Source organism: Oncorhynchus mykiss, chromosome 6 (assembly GCF_013265735.2).
Source record: "Oncorhynchus mykiss isolate Arlee chromosome 6, USDA_OmykA_1.1, whole genome shotgun sequence".
Classification (NCBI taxonomy): Eukaryota; Metazoa; Chordata; class Actinopteri; order Salmoniformes; family Salmonidae; genus Oncorhynchus; species Oncorhynchus mykiss.
In genome coordinates this window covers 37385088-37401149 of record NC_048570.1, presented here as the reverse complement: position 1 = coordinate 37401149, position 16062 = coordinate 37385088, and the positions used below count along the sequence as shown (strand labels likewise).

The 16062-nt window shown below is 43.1% G+C and overlaps 1 protein-coding gene across 7 annotated transcripts in view; it reads right to left on the bottom strand.

Annotated features, from left to right (window-relative positions):
- ppp3cca (protein phosphatase 3, catalytic subunit, gamma isozyme, a) overlaps positions 1–13473 on the bottom strand; it is a 78709-nt gene extending 65236 nt beyond the window's left edge. Inside the window, exon 1 of one of the 7 annotated variants that reach the window (XM_021606376.2) lies at positions 12816–13473. In XM_021606376.2, coding sequence (XP_021462051.1) covers positions 12816–12885 — 70 coding nt within the window. In that variant the 5' untranslated portion in view covers positions 12886–13473. The remainder of the gene's footprint in view (positions 1–12815) is intronic. The other 6 variants (XM_036980057.1, XM_021606377.2, XM_021606375.2 and 3 more) reach the window with 6 other exon arrangements.
- Positions 13474–16062: the final 2589 nt, after the last annotated feature.

Genomic DNA, 16062 nt, shown 5'->3' with positions numbered 1-16062 from the left:
ACCTGAACTGAATTTCAAGTCTCATAGCAAAGGGTCTGAATACTTACGTAAATAAGGTATTTCTCTATTTAAAAAATATATAATACATTTGAAAAAATATAAATAAAAACTTTTCGCTTTGTTAGTATGAGGTATTGTCTGTAGATTGTGGAAACGTTTTTATTTAAACCATTTTAGAATAAGGCTGTAATGTGAAAAAAGTCAAGGGGTCTGAATACTTTCCAAATGCACTGTATTTTCAACTCATATCTGTTTTCTTTGTCTTTCTGTTGTCTGGTAGTCAAACCAAGAGTGTTAAAACAGTCTTGAGTATGGACAACCCCCCTCTCTCTCCAGTTAATGCCACCTCTCCCAGCTCTTTCTGACACCTACCCATGAAGCCCCTCGCTTTCCATTTACTGTAACCAGCATCCTCACCCACTGAGCACTGACCAACACCGTATGTCCATGGACGTCCATGAAATCTGGTCAGTCCACCCTGGCCTTGATAATGTCCACAGACGGACCACACCAAATCTGAACCTATCATAGTTGTATGTTTGGATAATACAGTACTCTACAGTGACTAGAGAACAGTGAAGTACTGTACAGTGAGTAGAGCACAGTAGAGTACATTCTAATACAATAACACAGTACAATACAGCACAGAAAAGTAAGGTATATTGTACTGTACTCAACTACACTGAACTCTACCATACTCTGCTTTGGTGTGCTGTATTGTACTGCACTTTTTTCTACTGGGCTGTCCAAACTTGTGAAACATGAGGAGATATGCATATGCATTTCTGTGTTGTATAGTTCAGGGACCCATAATGTAATTCCTTTATCTTAATTCTGTTTCCGGGTGTAAATCCACTTCCCTTCAATAACCAAAAGAGATTTTTTTCAAACTCAAGGTGCCATGTCATTGTTGACACATTCTTTCTGCAGACAATTTTTTAATTTTTTATTATTATTATTTACCATAATTCCGTTACCAAAGTTGGTATCTGCACAGTTCTTGCACTAAATACGTTTTAGACTATTTTTCTGTGGAAATTGTTAAAAGTAGTCCTTGTGCATAGTTAAACTTGAAATCAATGATTTTTGTTTGGCATACATTTTAAAGTGAAAAAACCTGAGTCAAAGCTCCCCGAGTGGCGCGTCACTGCAGTACCTGGTTCGAATCCAGGCTGCATCACATTCGGCCGTGATTGGGAGTCCCATAGGGCAGCGCACAATTGACCCTGCGTCGTCTGGGTTTGGCCGACGATGTAAATAAGAATTTGTTCTTAACTGACTTGCCTAGTAAAATAAAGATTACAAAAAAATGTATATAATTTTCTACCGTGGAATTGCCCACATACAGTACATGTTATTCAGTAATTTCATCCAAACTGCTCATGCGCGCTCTACAGGAATCTGCGTAGCCAGGCGGTAAAATAGAAATTGGTTCTTTTTTAGACGATTGATGCCCTGCAAGTCCGGCATCTCCCATCTCATTTTTTTTACTCCTTTTTTGTAATATCCAAATTGGTAGTTACAGTCTTGTCCGTACTGGAGTTGCTGCGATGGGACTCGGGAGAGGAAAGGTCGAGAGCCGTGTCCTCCAAAACACGACTCTGCCAAGCCGCACTGCTTCTTGACACACTGCACACTTAACCTGGAAGTCAGCCGCACCAATGTGTCGGAGGAAACACTACAACTGGCAACCGTGTCAGCGTGCAGGCGCCCAGCTCGCCATTTTAACTTGCGTGCCATGAATGAGTCTGGTGGGGATGGACAAAAATCAAAATGCGTACAATGACACATGCACAGAGACGGTTTGGTCAATGTGTTAGGATCACATACACATTCCAGGCGGGGCCATGTCTGGGGTGTAGGGATGCACATTTCTGTCAACGTTGCTACAGACTGCCTCCACATTTCTATGGTTGGATTTTGGCAAGGCTACTTTGAAGCAAGGCAAGACATTCCTCATTATTTGAAGTAAAGCAAAACGTTCACGTTTCAAACAATTATACTGCATCCAGCTCACATTGTAAAGAGGTGGGTGATACGCTGACAGGCGTATGGTAGGCAGGTATGCAAGCTTTAATTACAAGTTGAGAAATAAGAATAGTAGCTCTTTTAAACCGTGGCCATCAAAAAAGTTTAAACCTATATAGACCGATAATGTATTGTCAGCGTCAAACCGGTTAACTGTGGGTTCATGAACAACTGTCTGCTAAACCACACCCCTGACAATCTGTGCCATTAGATCCATACCACTGTCCAGACTGTTACCTCAGGTGCCTGAGAAGAGGGCACAGGCGGGGTTAAAGTCCGGATCAGGGGCCACTTAGTCTCCACATGGCTCAGGTTGTAGCACCGCACAGAACATCAACAGAGATTCGAGGCCACATGCCGCTCACGAAAGCCACACAAACCAATGGCTGAAATATGAGTGAGCTCTACTGAGCTTTTTTGCGGGTGTGTTTAAATCAGTGTGGCTGCACCTGACTGTCCAGAGGACCAGAGGCAGCCTGATGCATTAGGCTACAGCCTAACCTTACCTACTATCATCAGTCACAGGTTTCCAGGAGGTTGAGGCCAGTCTGGAGAGATGAGGGGTTTGGTTGACTTGTGCAATGCGTCAGCAGCAGAATCAATTGATAATATTACCTGTCGTCTGAGAAGCAGTCTGACACACCGTTTGTCATGCTGAAACAAAATGCCACATCTCTTTACTCCACTGGCATCTTCAACAGGTTTTGGAGCAACAAATCAGTCAAATGCAAGTCCATCCTATTCCCTACATAGTGTACTACCTTTGACCAGAGCCTTGTGGATAGCCTACTATGAGTCCAGCAGCCTCGTTTTGGTGTGCAGCACAGGACAGGTAGGGTGTAGGCTGGCTGTGTGATGAGCTGGCTTGGGATGGGGAATGGGGGAGGGGGATTACTGGCACGGACCTGGCCGGCCTGCAGTGGGATTGCACCAGCAGAACACATAGTGAGCTCCAACTTGGTCAGCCTATGATCAATACAAGCTGTCATGCTCTGACAAGTGTGGTATAAATAAACAGTAAGCGTTCCTGGACCTACAAGGCAGGCAATGAAAGGAACTGTAAGCTGGGTACAAGCGTTAAGAGATTAGGCAAAGCCTCTATTAGCAGGGGATTCGAAGTTCAGACTGTTTATTTAGAAGCCTAGCTAGCTAGCCCCACTGATGGCAAGATCCTGGCTGCAAGGATCCAAGAAAATATGGATGGATGGCAACTCGGTGAGGTGCGAAGGCAAGGCAGGCAGTAGCTAGAATGTGTCAAGGGCTAGGCCTATTGGCCAGTTATTGGGAACAACAACACCATCTCAGTGAAACTGACTTGAGCAAAAGTGCTGGATCACACGTCGCACAGATCAGCCATAGTATTCTAGGGTCACTTGCACATGATCCCAGTCTACAGTGGTGGTGACTAAATCCACTGCAAAATTAGTTGGAGACGAGATTCAAACTGCTATTGGTCAGGAGGACCAAGAGTTTGGAAACAAAATCATAGGTTAGGATAAGCCTAAACTGAGTTTATATACACTACATGACCAAAAGTATGTGGACACCTGCTTGTTTAACATCTCATTCCAAAAATGGGCATTAACATGGATTTGGTACCTCCTTTGCTGCTATAACATCCTCCATCCACTCTTCTGGTAAGGCTTTCCACTCGATGATGGAACATTGATGCGGGAACTTGCTTCCATTCAGTCACAAGAGCATTAGAGAGGTCAGGCACTGATGTTAGGCGATTAGGCCTGGCTCGTAGTCGGCGTTCCAATTCCTCCCAGAGATGTTCGACGGGGTTGAGGTCAGGGCTCTGTGCCGGCCAGTCAAGTTCTTCCACACCGATCTCAACAAACCCTTTCTGTACGGACCTTGCTTTGTGCATTGGGGCATTGTCATCCTGAAACAGGAAATGCCCTTCCAACTGTTGCCACAAAGTTGGAAGCACAGAATTGTCTACAATGTCATTGTATGCTGTAGCGTTAAGATTTCCCTTCACTGGAAATAAGAGGCCTAACCTGGAACATGAAAAACAGCCTCAGACCATAATTTCTCATCCACCAAACTTTACAGTTGGCAGTAGAGGTCGAACGATTTCAAGTTATCATAACGATCGGAAATCGGTATCTTTGGGTGCCTTTTTATTTAACTAGGCAAGTCAGTTAAGAACACATTCTTATTTTCAATGACGGCCTAGGAACGGTGGGTTAACTGCCTTGTTCAGGGGCAGAACGACAGATTTTCACCTTGTCAGCTCGGGGGATCCAATCTTGCAGCCTTACAGTTAACTACTCCAACGCGATAACGACCTGCCTCTCTCTCGTTGCACTCCACAAAGAGACTGCCTGTTACGCAAATGCAGTAAGCCAAGGTAAGTTGCTAGCTAGCATTAAACTTATCTTATAAAAAACAATCAATCATAACTACTAGTTAACTACACATGGTTGATGATATTACTAGATATTATCTAAATCAAATCACATTTTATTTGTCACATACATATGGTTAGCAGATGTTAATGCGAGTGTAGCGAAATGCTTGTGCTTCTAGTTCCGACAATGCAGTAATAACCAACGAGTGATCTAACTAACAATTCCAAAACTACTACTATACACACACACAAGTGTAAAGGGATAAAGAATATGTACATAAAGATATGTGAATGAGTGATGGTACAGAACGGCATAGGCAAGATGCAGTAGATGGTATCGAGTACAGTATATACATATGAGATGAGTTTGTAAACAAAGTGGCATAGATTAAAGTGGCTAGTGATACATGTATTACATAAAGATGCAGTAGATGATATAGAGTACAGTATACACATACCCTACAATACTCTTCTCATATGTATGTAAACATTATATTAAGTAGCATTGTTTAAAGTGGCTAGTGATATATTTTACATCAATTCCCATTATTAAAATGGCTGGAGTTGAGTCAGTGTGTTGGCAGCAGCCACTCCATGTTAGTGGTGGCTGTTTAACAGTCTGATGGCCTTGAGATAGAAGCTGTTTTTCAGTCTCTCGGTCCCAGCTTTGGATGATAGCGGGGTGAACAGGCAGTGGCTCGGGTGGTTGTTGTCCTTGATTATCTTTATGGCCTTCCTGTGACATCGGGTGGTGTAGGATGGGGTGGTGTAGGATGGCAGGTAGTTTGCCCCCGGTGATGCGTTGTGCGGACCTCACTACCCTCTGGAGAGCCTTGCGGTTGTGGGCGGAGCAGTTGATGATACAGCCCGACAGGATGCTCTCGATTGTGCATCTGTAGAAGTTTGTGAGTGCTTTTGGTGACAAGCCTAATTTCTTCAGCCTCCTGAGGTTGAAGAGGCGCTGTTGCGCCTTCTTCACGATGCCGTCTGTGTGGGTGGACCAATTCAGTTTGTCTGTGATGTGTACGCCGAGGAGCTTAAAACTTAATACCCTCTCCACTGCTGTTCCATCGATGTGGATAGGGAGGTGTTCCATCTGCTGTTTCCTGAAGTCCACAATCATCTCCTTAGTTTTGTTGACGTTGAGTGTGAGGTTATTTTCCTGACACCACAGGGTCTCGAACTTGATGACGAGTTTGGAGTGTACTATGGTGTTAAATGCTGAGCTGTAGTCGATGAACAGCATTCTCACATAGGTATTCCTCTTGTCCAGATGGTTTAGGGCAGTGTGCAGTGTGGTTGAGATTGCATCGTCTGTGGACCTATTTGGGCGGTAAGCAAATTGGAGTGGGTCTAGGGTGTCAGGTAGGGTGGAGGTGATATGGTCCTTGACTAGTCTCTCAAAGCACTTCATGATGACGGAAGTGAGTGCTACGGGGCAGTAGTCGTTTAGCTCAGTTACCTTAGCTTTCTTGGGAACAGGAACAATGGTGGCCCGCTTGAAGCATGTGGGAACAGCAGACTGGGATAGGGATTGATTGAATATGTCCGTAAACACACCAGCCAGCTGGTCTGCGCATGCTCTGAGGGAGCGGCTCGGGATGCCGTCTGGGCCTGCAGCCTTGCGAGGGTTAACACGTTTAAATATTTTACTCACCTCGGCTGCAGTGAAGGAGAGTCCGCATGTTTTGGTTGCGGGCCTTGTCAGTGGCACTGTATTGTCCTCAAAGCGGGCAAAAAAGTTATTTAGTCTGCCTGGGAGCAAGGCATCCTGGTCCGTGACTGGGCTGGTTTTCTTTTTGTAATCCGTGATTGACTGTAGACCCTGCCACATACCTCGTGTCTGAGCCGTTGAATTGAGATTCTACTTTGTCTCTATATTGACGCTTAGCTTGTTTGATTGCCTTGCGGAGGGAATAGCTACACTGTTTGTATTCGGTCATGTTTCCGGTCACCTTGCCCTGATTAAAAGCAGTGGTTCGCGCTTTCAGTTTCACGCGAATGCTGCCATCAATCCACGGTTTCTGGTTTGGGAATGTTTTAATCGTTGCTATGGGAACGACATCTTCAACGCACGTTCTAATGAACTCGCTCACCGAATCAGCGTATTTGTCAATGTTGTTGTCTGACGCAATACGAAACATATCCCAGTCCACGTGATGGAAGCAGTCTTGGACTGTGGAATCATATTGGTCGGACCAGCGTTGAACAGACCTCAGCGCGGGAGCTTCTTGTTTTAGTTTGTTTGTAGGCAGGGAGCAACAAAATGGAGTCGTGGTCAGCTTTTCCAAAAAGAGAGGGCCTTATACGCGTCGCAGAAGTTAGAATAGCAATGATCCAAGGTTTTGCCAGCCCTGGTTGCGCAATCGATATGCTGATACAATTTAGGGAGTCTTGTTTTCAGATTAGCCTTGTTAAAATCCCCAGCTACAATGAATGCAGCCTCAGGATATGTGGATTCCAGTTTGCAAAGAGTCAAATAAAGTTTGTTCAGAGCCATCGATGTGTCTGCTTGGGGGGGAATATATACGGCTGTGATTATAATCGAAGAGAATTCCCTTGGTAGATAATGCGGTCGACATTTGATTGTGAGGAATTCTAAATCAGGTGAACAGAAGGACTTGAGTTCCTGTATGTTGTTGTGACCACACCACGTCTCGTTAACCATAAAGCATACGCCCCCGCCCCTCTTCTTACCAGAAAGATGTTTGTTTCTGTCGGCGCGATGCATGGAGAAACCAGCTGGCTGCACCGACTCCGATACCGTCTCTCCAGTGAGCCATGTTTCCGTGAAGCAAAGAACGTTACAGTCTCTGATGTCCCTCTGGAATGCTACCCTTGCTCGGATTTCATCAACCTTGTTGTCAAGAGACTGGACATTGGCGAGAAGTATGCTAGGGAGTGGTGCGCGATGTGCCCGTCTCCGGAGTCTGACCAGAAGACCGCTTCGTTTCCTTCTTTTACGAAGTCTTTTTTTTGGGTCGCCGGCTGGGATCCATTCCGTTGTCCTGGGTGAAAGGCAGAACACAGGATCTGCTTCGCGAAAGTCATATTCTTGGTCGTACTGATGGTGAGTTGACGCTGCAATTATATTCAGTAGTTCTTCTCGACTGTATGTAATGAAACCTAAGATGACCTGGGGTACCAATGTAAGAAATAACACGTAAAAAAAAATAAAAAAACGCATAGTTTCCTAGGAACGCGAAGCGAGGCGGCCATCTCTGTCGGCGCCGGAAGTAGTGTCCTGCGTTGCATATAATCTGACTGAGCATACAAGTACCTAAGTATCTGATAGTGGTGGTAGGCAGAAGCAGGCGCGTGTTCTGAGCAAGGAACTGAAACATTAGCACATATTGCTCTTTTACTTTCTTCTCCAACACTTTGTTTTTGTAGTATTTAAACCAAATTGAACATGTTTCATTATTTAGTTGATTTTATTGATGTATTATATTAAGTTAAAATAAGTGTTCATTCAGTATTGTTGTAATTGTCATTATTACAAATAAAAAAATAAATCGTCCTCCAATAAATCGGTATCGGGATCGGCGTTGAAAAATCATAATCGGTCGACCTCTAGTTGGCACTATGCAGTCGGACAGGTAGCGTTCTCCTGGCATCCACCAAACCCAGATTAGTCCATTGGACTGCCAGATGGTGAAGTGTGATTTCATCACTCCAGAGATCGTGTTTCCACTGCTCCAGTGTCCAATGTAGGTGAGCTTTACAACACTCCAGCCGATGCTTGGCATTGTGCATGGTGATCTTAGGCTTGTGTGCGGCTGCTCGGCCATGGAAACCCATTTCATTAAGCTCTCGACGAACAGTTCTTGTGTTGACGTTGCTTGCAGTTTGGAACTTGGTAGTGAGTGTTGCAACCGAGGACTGACGATTTTTACACACTTTGCGGTCCCTTTCTGTGGGCATGTGTGGCCTACCACTTCGCGGCTGAGACATTATTGCTCCTAGACATTTAAACTTAACAATAACAGCACTTACAGTTGGCAGGGACAGCTCTAGCAGGGCAGAAATTTGACTAACTGACTTGTTGGAATCCATCCTATGACAGCGGCACATTGAAAGTCATTGAGCTCTTCAGTGAGGCCATTCTACTGTCGGTGCTTGCGTATGAAGATTGCATGGCTGTGTGCTCGGGTTTATACACCAGTCAGCAACGGGTGTTGCTGAAAAAGCCGATTCTCCTCATTTGAAGGGGTGTCCACATACTTTTATACTGTGCCATGCGAAAGTATTCGGCCCCCTTGATCTTTGCAACCTTTTGCAATTTCAGGCTTCAAACATAAAGATATAAAACTGTATTTTTTTGTGAAGAATCAACAACAAGTGGGACACAATCATGAAGTGGAACGACATTTATTGGATAATTCAAACTTTAACAAATCAAAAACTGAAAAATTGGGCGTGCAAAATTATTCAGCCCCCTTAAGTTAATACTTTGTAGCGCCACCTTTTGCTGCGATTACAGCTGTAAGTCGCTTGGGGTATGTCTCTATCAGTTTTGCACATCGAGAGACTGAAATGTTTTCCCATTCCTCCTTGCAAAACAGCTCGAGCTCAGTGAGGTTGGATGGAGAGCATTTGTGAACAGCAGTTTTCAGTTCTTTCCACAGATTCTCGATTGGATTCAGGTCTGGACTTTGATTTGGCCATTCTAACACCTGGATATGTTTATTTTTGAACCATTCCATTGTAGATTTTGCTTTATGTTTTGGATCATTGTCTTGTTGGAAGACAAATCTCCGTCCCAGTCTCAGGTCTTTTGCAGACTCCATCAGGTTTTCTTCCAGAATGGTCCTGTATTTGGCTCCATCCATCTTCCCATCAATTTTAACCATCTTCCCTGTCCCTGCTGAAGAAAAGCAGGCCCAAACCATGATGCTGCCACCACCATTTTTGACAGTGGGGATGGTGTGTTCAGCTGTGTTGCTTTTACGCCAAACATAACGTTTTGCATTGTTGCCAAAAAGTTCAATTTTGGTTTCATCTGACCAGAGCACCTCCTTCCACATGTTTGGTGTGTCTCCCAGGTGGCTTGTGGCAAACTTTAAACAACACTTTTTATGGATATCTTTAAGAAATGGCTTTCTTCTTGCCACTCTTCCATAAAGGCCAGATTTGTGCAATATACGACTGATTGTTGTCTTATGGACAGAGTCTCCCACCTCAGCTGTAGATCTCTGCAGTTCATCCAGTGATCATGGGCCTCTTGGCTGCATCTCTGATCAGTCTTCTCCTTGTATGAGCTGAAAGTTTAGAGGGACGGCCAGGTCTTGGTAGATTTGCAGTGGTCTGATACTCCTTCCATTTCAATATTATCGCTTGCACAGTGCTCCTTGGGATGTTTAAAGCTTGGGAAATCTTTTTGTATCCAAATCCGGCTTTAAACTTCTTCACAACAGTATATCGGACCTGCCTGGTGTGTTCCTTGTTCTTCATGATGCTCTCTGCGCTTTTGACGGACCTCTGAGACTATCACAGTGCAGGTGCATTTATACGGAGACTTGATTACACACAGGTGGATTGTATTTATCATCATTAGTCATTTAGGTCAACATTGGATCATTCAGAGATCCTCACTGAACTTCTGGAGAGAGTTTGCTGCACTGAAAGTAAAAGGGGCTGAATAATTTTGCACGCCCAATTTTTCAGTTTTTGATTTGTTAAAAAAGTTTTAAATATCCAATAAATGTCGTTCCACTTCATGATTGTGTCCCACTTGTTGTTGATTCTTCACAAAAAATACAGTTTTATATCTTTATGTTTGAAGCCTGAAATGTGGCAAAAGGTCGCAAAGTTCAAGGGGGCCGAATACTTTCGCAAGGCACTGTATATATATAGTCTATGTCCTTTAGATTAGTTTACTAATTAGCATGGCCGTTCAATGACAAACAAGACCTACATCTCACCCAAATTGGCATAACAAACAAGACAAAGGGCCAATATATATTCAATCTTTGTTTCAGATTTGGATCCTGCTGGTATAGAAATAGTCGTTCTATTAATTGTATCAAACACTCACAAAAGGGGACAATGGCACACTGAATGATTAGGCTATAGAATCAGGATGCCAGCAGCATACCACCCTGCATCACACTGCTGGCTTGCTTCTGAAGCTAAGCAGGGTTGGTCCTGGTCAGTCCCTGGATGGGAGACTAGATGCTGCTGGAAGTGGTGTTGGAGGGCCAGTAGGAGGCACTCTTTCCTCTGGGCTAAAAACAAAATATCCCACCCTGTGTAGGGTGCTGTCTTTTTGCTGGGATGTTAAACGGGTGTCCTGACTCTCTGAGGTCATTAAAGATCCCGTGGCACTTATCGTAAGAGTAGGGGTGTTAACCCTGGTGTCCTGCTAAATTCCCAAGCTGTCCCTCATATGGTCACCTAATCACCCCCAGCTTACAATTGGCTCATTCATCTCCCTCCTCTCCCCTGTAACTATTCCCCAGGTTGTTGCTATAAATGAGAACGTGTTCTCAGTCAACTTTCCTGGTTAAAAATATCTCTCAGGTAGCTGTGGGGGGAGTTGGACATTATGCTGTCCTCCCATCTGAATTGCCCTAATCACTGAACACATTACTCAGCCAATTAGACAATTACAGTGTAGATATGGACAAAAATCAAAATTACTATAAATTGACAGAATTGATACGTTAACGGATTTTATAGGGCCCTAAAATATCCTTTAAATTACTACTACTAGTTTGATGGTTGTAGACATTGATTGTCCCATTAACAATAACCCATATTACCATACTTACTTAATTTCAAACTTCACATCTCTCTAGTATAGGCTACTTATTGTAATAAATGATATGAGCAAAATGCCTGCGATAAGTGTCGATCATTTCTGGCTTATCTTCCCAGCTCTAACCCAGAGTGGTGGTCCTCTCTGCCACTGAGTCAGTGACATCACATGCTCTGTGCATGGCACAGGACCAAGCTGGGCCTCTCCCTTTCAGACAGGCAGACATGGTTAGCATACACTCTGGTTCAGTCTGGTTCAATTACCAAATTACTGATATTTGAGGCTACCCCTAAACCACATAAATGAAGTGAAGCGCAAAATATCAACTCACCAATAAAGAAAAAATTATGAATATCTGTCATTTTCCATCTGGACTACAGTTGTGGTACAAGTAGAGCACTTGTACAACACATCCCATCCACCTCTTTAATAATGTAGGCTATCCACAATGGAGAGGATTTCAACAGAAAGAAAACAGAAAGTATCAGTTTTAGTGTGAGACAAAAAAAGGTGGATAGTACCATTATCAGAAGATTAGCAGCATCATTCTACTCATAAATCCTCTCCTTAGCCTTGGTACAGTTAAAACTGCCATGCCGGGACCCCACTGGTCCTGACTGGATGTACAAACAAATATCTTTCTCGCACTCTTCCTCCCACAATCCCACACCCGTGGCTAGACCATGTCGGGCACGCTACTGGGGAGATTCTTTCCGCAATTAACTCACCCTCTCCCTACTGGCATACATTTAAATGTTGATCCCCTGCCAGGGCATTCTCTTTCTCCTGGCCCTCTCACCCTGAATTGGTGGGTAGCGCTGGGCTGGCCGAGGGGGAGAGCTGGCTTGTGCTCAGCTGCACAGACACTTCAGGCCAGGCAGTGCTAACAAGGTCCACAAGAGCTGAGTTAAGAAATCCACCTTGCCAGCCTAATCACAGCAATAGCAAACCTCTCACGGCCCACTCTCCCTCAGTGGCCCTTGTGTTGCACACTGCACACAGTCACTACATTTCTCATGATGAGATATCATTGGCCTATCTAGACTACCCCACTGAAACCTGCCTAATGATGCCAGGTACCTTACATCACTTTCCATGACCATAGACTAAGTAGACCTCCTCAAAGAACGTGTCAGACCTGCAACCACAAAGCTATGCCCTGGTGATTTAGAGCCAGGGGTCACATGTGCCTCTTGATTCACCTCTGGTCACAGTAAAGCTTCATGGCAGGCCTGCTATAAACCATGTCTTGAAAATATACTGGCCACTATCAATCCTTTCTCAAACCATTCTGTGTATGTCGTCGTGCCTGTTGACTTCTACATGTGGGGAGTGAATACTAATATATATATATTATATATATATATATATATATTTTAACAAGTTAACTTGTGTCCTACTGTTACTTAGTGAAATTGAACATTGTGACAGAACTAAATTAAACTAAGCTAGTTACTACAGCCAAGTAGATACAGTTCTGGTTGGTTCAATTTAACGTTAACTAGTTAATTACTGTAGCATGTTCTCGCAGCTTCATTTGGTGTAACTACAGTAACGTTACCTAACTTGTCAGCTAGCCAACATTTGGAATGTTAAAACAGAACGTTAGGTAATTTACATAGCTAGTTAACGGCACTGTAGTTAGCTACGTTTGCAAAATCGACTCACCTTTTACGAGCCGCTCAGTTGTAGATTGTTTTTCTCCGGCGTTCTCCTTGTCTTTGTCTTTTCCAGACATGTTAGTTCCGTCTGGTCTCCACTCAGGACCAAGTTTGATGAGCTAGTTTGACTAGCTAGTTTGCAGCGCTAGCTGGTTACTCCGTCTTGAAGTTATGAGAGTGAATAGAGATTTGTTTTCTTCCCGAGAGGATTGATTTGATTAGGTTCGATTACTAACAGCGTTAATCCGTGTCAAAATGTCACAAATTGATATGGACCATAGAAAACAGAGAAGTGGTGATTGTCCCGTGTAGCAAAAGTCTTCACTATTTACTTAGTGGATAAACTTAATTCGATTTTAAGAGTTAGCTAGCAAACTAGCTGGGTGTCAGATTGACAAATCACTTGCAATCCATTTGAATGCTAATATAAACGTTAGTCAGTAACCTCATTATCAAATTGCTTGAATTTACTTAGATGACTCATCCATAAAACCTGTCGCTTTCAAACCAGCGTTTCCTCGCGGTTATCGAGCCCTGTTCCAGGTGTAACTAGCTATTGTTCCCGTTCTGACCGTAACCCCACGGATTAAACTCTAATCTGACAGCGCACACAGACGGTCGTCACTATTTACCACAACCACAAAGTAATAAACCCCTCCTATTTCTAAAATGTATCTTCTTACAATCTGATTTTAAACCTAACCTTAACACTAACCACAATGCTAACCTTATGCCTAAACTTAAATTAAGACAAAAAAGCAACACAATATTAATAATACATTTTTACGATTATAGGAAATTCCGCCTTTGTGACTGTGGTAACTAGTGGCAACACAGAGACGGATTTCCTACAATATGGCGGAGGCGGAATTGACTGCCTAACGAATTTTTTTTTTCAGGAAAAAAAAAAAAAAATGTTTATACCTTTATTTAACTAGGCAAGTCAGTTAAGAACACATTCTTATTTTCAATGACGGCCTAGGAACGGTGGGTTAACTGCCTTGTTCAGGGGCAGAACGACAGATTTTTACCTTGTCAGTTCGGGGGACCCAATCTTGCAGCCTTACAGTTAACTAGTCCAACACAATAACAACCTGCCTCTCTCTCATTGCACTCCACAAGGAGACTGCCTGTTACGCGAATGCAGTAAGCCAAGGTAAGTTGCTAGCTAGCATTAAACTTATCTTATAAAAACAATCAATCATAATCACTAGTTAACTACACATGGTTGATAATATTACTAGATATTATCTAGCGTGTCCTGCGTTGCATATAATCTGACTGAGCATACAAGCATACAAGTATCTGACTGAGCGGTGGTAGGCAGAAGCAGGCGCATAAACATTCATTCAAACAGTTGTGCGTCAAGCATTGCGCTGTTTATGACTTCAAGCCTATCAACTCCCAAGATGAGGCTGGTGTAACCGAAGTGAAATGGCTAGCTAGTTAGCGCGCGCTAATATCGTTTAAAACGTCACTCACTCTGAGCTTTCTAGTAGTTGTTCCCCTTGCTCTGCATGGGTAACGCTGCTTCGATGGTGGCTGTTGTCGTTGTGTTGCTGGTTCGAGCCCAGGGAGGAGCGAGGAGAGGGACGGAAGCTATACTGTTACACTGGCAATACTAAAGTGCCTATAAGAACATCCAATAGTCAAAGGTTAATGAAATACAAATGGTATAGAGGGAAATAGTCCTTTAATTCATATAATAACTACAACCTAAAACTTCTTACCTGGGAATATTGAAGACTTATGTTAAAAGGAACCACCAGCTTTTATATGTTCTCATGTTCTGAGCAAGGAACTGAAACGTTAGCTTTCTTACAAAGCACATATTGCACTTTTAATTTATTTTCCAACACTTTGTTTTTGCATTATTTAAACCAAATTTAACATGTTTCATTATTTACTTGAGGCTAAATTGATTTTATTGTTGTATTAAGTTAAAATAAGTGTTCATTCAGTATTGTTGTAATTGTAATTATTGCAAATAAATAAATAAAAATAGTCAGATTAATCGGTATCGGCTTTTTTGGTCCTCCAATAATCGGTATCGGCGTTGAAAAATCATGTTCGGTCGACCTCTAATTCACACAGTCTCCTCTGAACAGCTGATGTTGAGATGTGTCTGTCACTTGAACTATGTGAGGCATTTATTTGGGCTGCAATCTGAGGTGCAGTTAACTTATCCTCTGCAGCAGAGGTAACTCTGGGTCTTCCTTTCCTGTGGCGGTCCTCATGAGAGCCAGTTTCATCATAGCGCTTGATGGTTTTTGCGACTGCACTTCAAGAAACTTTCAAAGTTCTTGAAATTTTCTGCATTGACTGACCTTCATGACTTAAAGTAATGATGAACTGTTGTTTCTCTTTGCTTATTTGAGCTTGCCATAATATGGACTTGGTCTTTAACCAAATAGGGCTGTCTTCTGTATACCAACCCTACCTTATCACAACACAACTGATTGGTTTGGATGCATTAAGAAGGAAAGACATTCCACAAATGAACTTTAACAAGGCACCCCTGTTAATTGAAATGTATTCCAGGTGACTACCTCATGAAGCTGGTTGAGAGAATTCCAAGCGTGTGCAAAGCATCAAAGCAAAGGGTGGCTACTGTGAAGAATCTCAAATATAAAATACATTTAGATTAGTTTATAACTTTTTGGATTACTACATGATTCCACATTCTACATGTGTTATTTCATAGTTTTGATGTCTTCACTATTATTCTACAATGTAGAAAATAGTAAAATAAAGAAAAACCCTTCACTGAGCAGGTGTTTCCAAAGTTTTGACTGGTACTATACATGTAGGCAGTTTTATGGCTTGGGGATGGAAGCTGTTAGGAAGCCTTTTAGACCTAGACTTGGCCGCTCAGGTACCACTTGCCATGCGGTAGCAGAGAGAACAGTCTATGACTAGGGTGGGTGGAGTCTTTGGCAATGTTTAGGCCTTCCTCTGAAACCACCTGGTATAGAGGTCCTGGATGGCAGGAAGCTTGGCCCCAGTGATGTACTGGGCTGTACGCACTACCCTCTAAAGCACCTTGCGGATGGAGGCCGAGCAGTTGCCATACCAGACGGTGATTTAACCAGTTAGGATGCTCTTGATGGTGCAGCTGTCAAAGTTTTTGAGGATAGTTGTGGGCACTATGTTGTTGAATGCTGAGCTGTAGTCAATTAATAGCATTATCATGTAGGTATTCCTTTTGTCCAGGTGGGAAAGGGCAGTGTGAAGTGCAATAGAGATTGAGTCAT